We start from the raw sequence: 3,034 nt of genomic DNA on the forward strand, positions 1-3,034 counted from the left end.
GAGAGAGAGAGAGAGAGAGAGAGAGGGGGGATTATCCGCGAACTGCCTTCCGATCCGCTGATTCCTGACACCGGGAGAGCCGCGCTTATCTCGCCCCCTTTATCTCCATCTTCCACGGGCGGATGGACGAGTAGCCCCGGCTGCACTTTCACCACATATCTCCTCCATTGTCTCTCCATCGCCGGGATCAAACGGGGGGCGGGGGGGGGGGTGGTGGTGCTCACTGATCCCCGATTATCACCACCATCATCATCATTATTATTATTTTTTTTATTTTATTATTATTATTTATTTTTTTTAAACCCACAACCACCTTGAATCATCTCCAGACTCCGGGCTGCTGACTTTCTTCATCTTCTTCTTCTTCTTCTTTTACTTATTTATTTTTTATTTAAAATCTGCAGGGACAATTTCCATGACCCCCGCGTGGCTCCCCCCAATGTTGCAAGTTCGCAGCTGAAGAAAAGTACCACCAAAAAAAAAAAAAAAAAAACTACTTTATTTTGAAAATTTTCTCGTTTCCGTCCACCTCCTTCGACGTCTGACGGTTGGTTCGGCCGGTGGAATATGAGTTAATTTGGAGTTGAGGCTCCGCTCAAGAGCGTTTTTAACTTCGGTACGAGAAAACATTTGCCTCCCAACTCTTTGTCAAAGGTGAGTCTGAAATGTGACGGGGACAAAAAAAATCTACACTTGGAAAAAAAAAAAAAAAAATGAGTCGCACTTTACTTTGCTTTGTTTTTTTGCCACTATAATTTATATTTATGTGGTAGATAGAAATATTTGTGGGGCTGTCTGCGTTTTATAAAAACACAACAGCTCCGATGATTCCATGTTCAGCAGATGTCAACATTATTTTTTATTTTTTTGCCGTCTTCTGCCTCCATGCTGTCAAGTCACTCTGGCCTCAGCCAAGCAGATGTGTTCATCACACTGTGACAGATGGCCAATTCTGATTATGTTAATTCATTTAAAAAAAAAAAAAAAAAAAAAGGAGTTTCTTCTATAAAAGTGATCACAAATTCAATTCAGCTTTTTTTTTTTGAGTTTTTAGTTGTTTTTTTGAAGTAGACTTTCAAATTAAAAGACGCGTAATTTGAACCCAAACTCGAATATGACACTTTCAATCGTGTTTTGCTTTTCCTTCTTCTCCTTTTTAAGGCCTAAGGCTTTTAATACATTAAACATAGCGAGAATTTGGATGCATTCATTATTTATGGAGTTTAATGTTATTATGCAATGAACGTAGACTGCGTTTGGATTTATGCCCCCCCGCCCCACTCTCCCCCTCCCCTCCTAAAACTGGCTCCCAAAAACAAGCACCCGCTGTGGGATTGCTCAGGATGGCACGGGAATATATAAAAGAAAAAGAAAAACAATTATATTTAACTGACAATTCTTGTGTAGTTTTCTGTGTTGAGCTTGGAGCAGCGACAGACTGATTTTAGGTCGATGAGGACTTTTTTTTTTTTTTTTTTTAAATGTAGAAATCGTTATAAAAAAAAAAACAACAACAACAAAAAAACAAGTTAATAATATTTAATAGAATAAAATAAATCAATGCACGACTTTGCTCCAAACTGCAGGTTTCTAAGGAGGAGTGACTGCCAACACAAGAGAATATCAAAATGATGCTGAGCCCGGACCAGGCTGAGTCGGACCTCTCCTGGACTCAGTCCGACCCGGAGTCGATGCTCAACGGCCTCAGGTCGGCCGGCTGCGCCTCGGACGAGCCGACGGAGGGCGAGGACAGGCCCAAATGCAAAGCCGACCAGCCCCTGAGCAGGGAGGAGAAGAGGAGGCGGCGGCGGGCCACGGCCAAGTACCGCTCGGCCCACGCCACCAGGGAGCGGATCCGGGTGGAGGCGTTCAACGTGGCCTTCGCGGAGCTGAGGAAATTACTCCCCACCTTGCCCCCGGACAAGAAACTCTCCAAGATCGAGATCCTCAGACTGGCTATATGCTATATATCCTATCTCAATCACGTGTTGGATGTTTAAAAGTGACACCCCCTCCCCCCTACAACCCCAAATATACACGCATAGGCTAAAAGAGAGAAACTTGTTTGGTTGGGAGACTGGACTCGAGCGCGTGCTGGGCGTCAGTTGGGTATGGCAAGGTGGGCAGTTTGGGTAAAATGAAGCAGGAGATGGGGGGGGGGGGGGGTTTTGTTTGTTTTTATTTTTAAACACGTGAACACACCTGATATGGTGCGCAGACACTCGCTACTTTTGAAATCGGACTATTTATAAGGCGGGGGGGGGGGGGGGGAAAAGAAACGAAAATTTGAAATGAGTTTTGTTTTTGTTTTTGTATTTATTGGAGGTTCTAAAAAAAAAAAAAAAAAAAAGACCAAAACACGTGTATTTTGCTTGATAAAACGGAGCAACCTTCTGATTGGCTGATTTCAAACATCGAATATGGGCTCAGATATCGGTCTAACACCTGTGATACCTTCAGGGAACTGAATTGCTGTGTTTTCGGTTTTTAATTATAACGGTAAACAAAAACAAAAACCACAAATTCATCATTCACCACTAAAATTTTTTTTTATTTTTTTAAAATTTGAATAATTTCTCCAGTTAATTAAAACCACCTCGTCCCCGGATGCTGGGACTTTGCCGTACCCTCCAGACTTAGTCGAACCCCCCCCCCTCCTCCTCCTCCCTCCCACCACCACCCCCCTCTCGGTGCGAGTCCTGTTTTGAGTATTATGGTTGCAAGGTTGTGGGGGGGGGGGGGGGAACAAAAAAACAACACCCAGCTCCGAAAGAAAGCCTCAACTTTCAGTCCAGACCGCTCACTGAACAACAAGCAACAAGCGCCGCGTCGTTTGCAGCTGTTGGATGCAATAATGAGAATTATTTTCCAGATGTGTACAGGCTTACAGTTTGGGGGAGCACCGAGCACGAGGGCCCGCAGGCATCCGCGTGCCCCTTTCCCAAAGGTGACGTAGTGCAGGACAGGGGGAAAAACAACATCACGACGTAAAGAAGAAGAAGAAGGGTGGCGTTGAGAGAAACTTGAATTGGGT

At 44.2% G+C, this 3,034-nt stretch overlaps 1 protein-coding gene across 1 annotated transcript; it reads left to right on the forward strand.

Moving 5' to 3' along the window:
• Positions 1-359: 359 nt before the first annotated feature.
• Positions 360-2,010, forward strand: LOC138629201 (helix-loop-helix protein 2-like). Its single transcript, XM_069712723.1, has 2 exons — positions 360-654; positions 1,587-2,010. The coding sequence occupies exon 2, from the start codon at positions 1,629-1,631 to the stop codon at positions 1,998-2,000; it is 372 nt and encodes a 123-aa protein (XP_069568824.1). The 5' UTR covers positions 360-654; positions 1,587-1,628; the 3' UTR covers positions 2,001-2,010.
• The last annotated feature ends 1,024 nt before the right edge of the window (positions 2,011-3,034 follow it).

This window comes from Brachyistius frenatus, unplaced genomic scaffold (assembly GCF_029030835.1).
Source record: "Brachyistius frenatus isolate BFR_SWC_R1_liver_20210118 unplaced genomic scaffold, ASM2903083v1 Contig_112, whole genome shotgun sequence".
NCBI lineage: Eukaryota > Metazoa > Chordata > Actinopteri > Embiotocidae > Brachyistius > Brachyistius frenatus.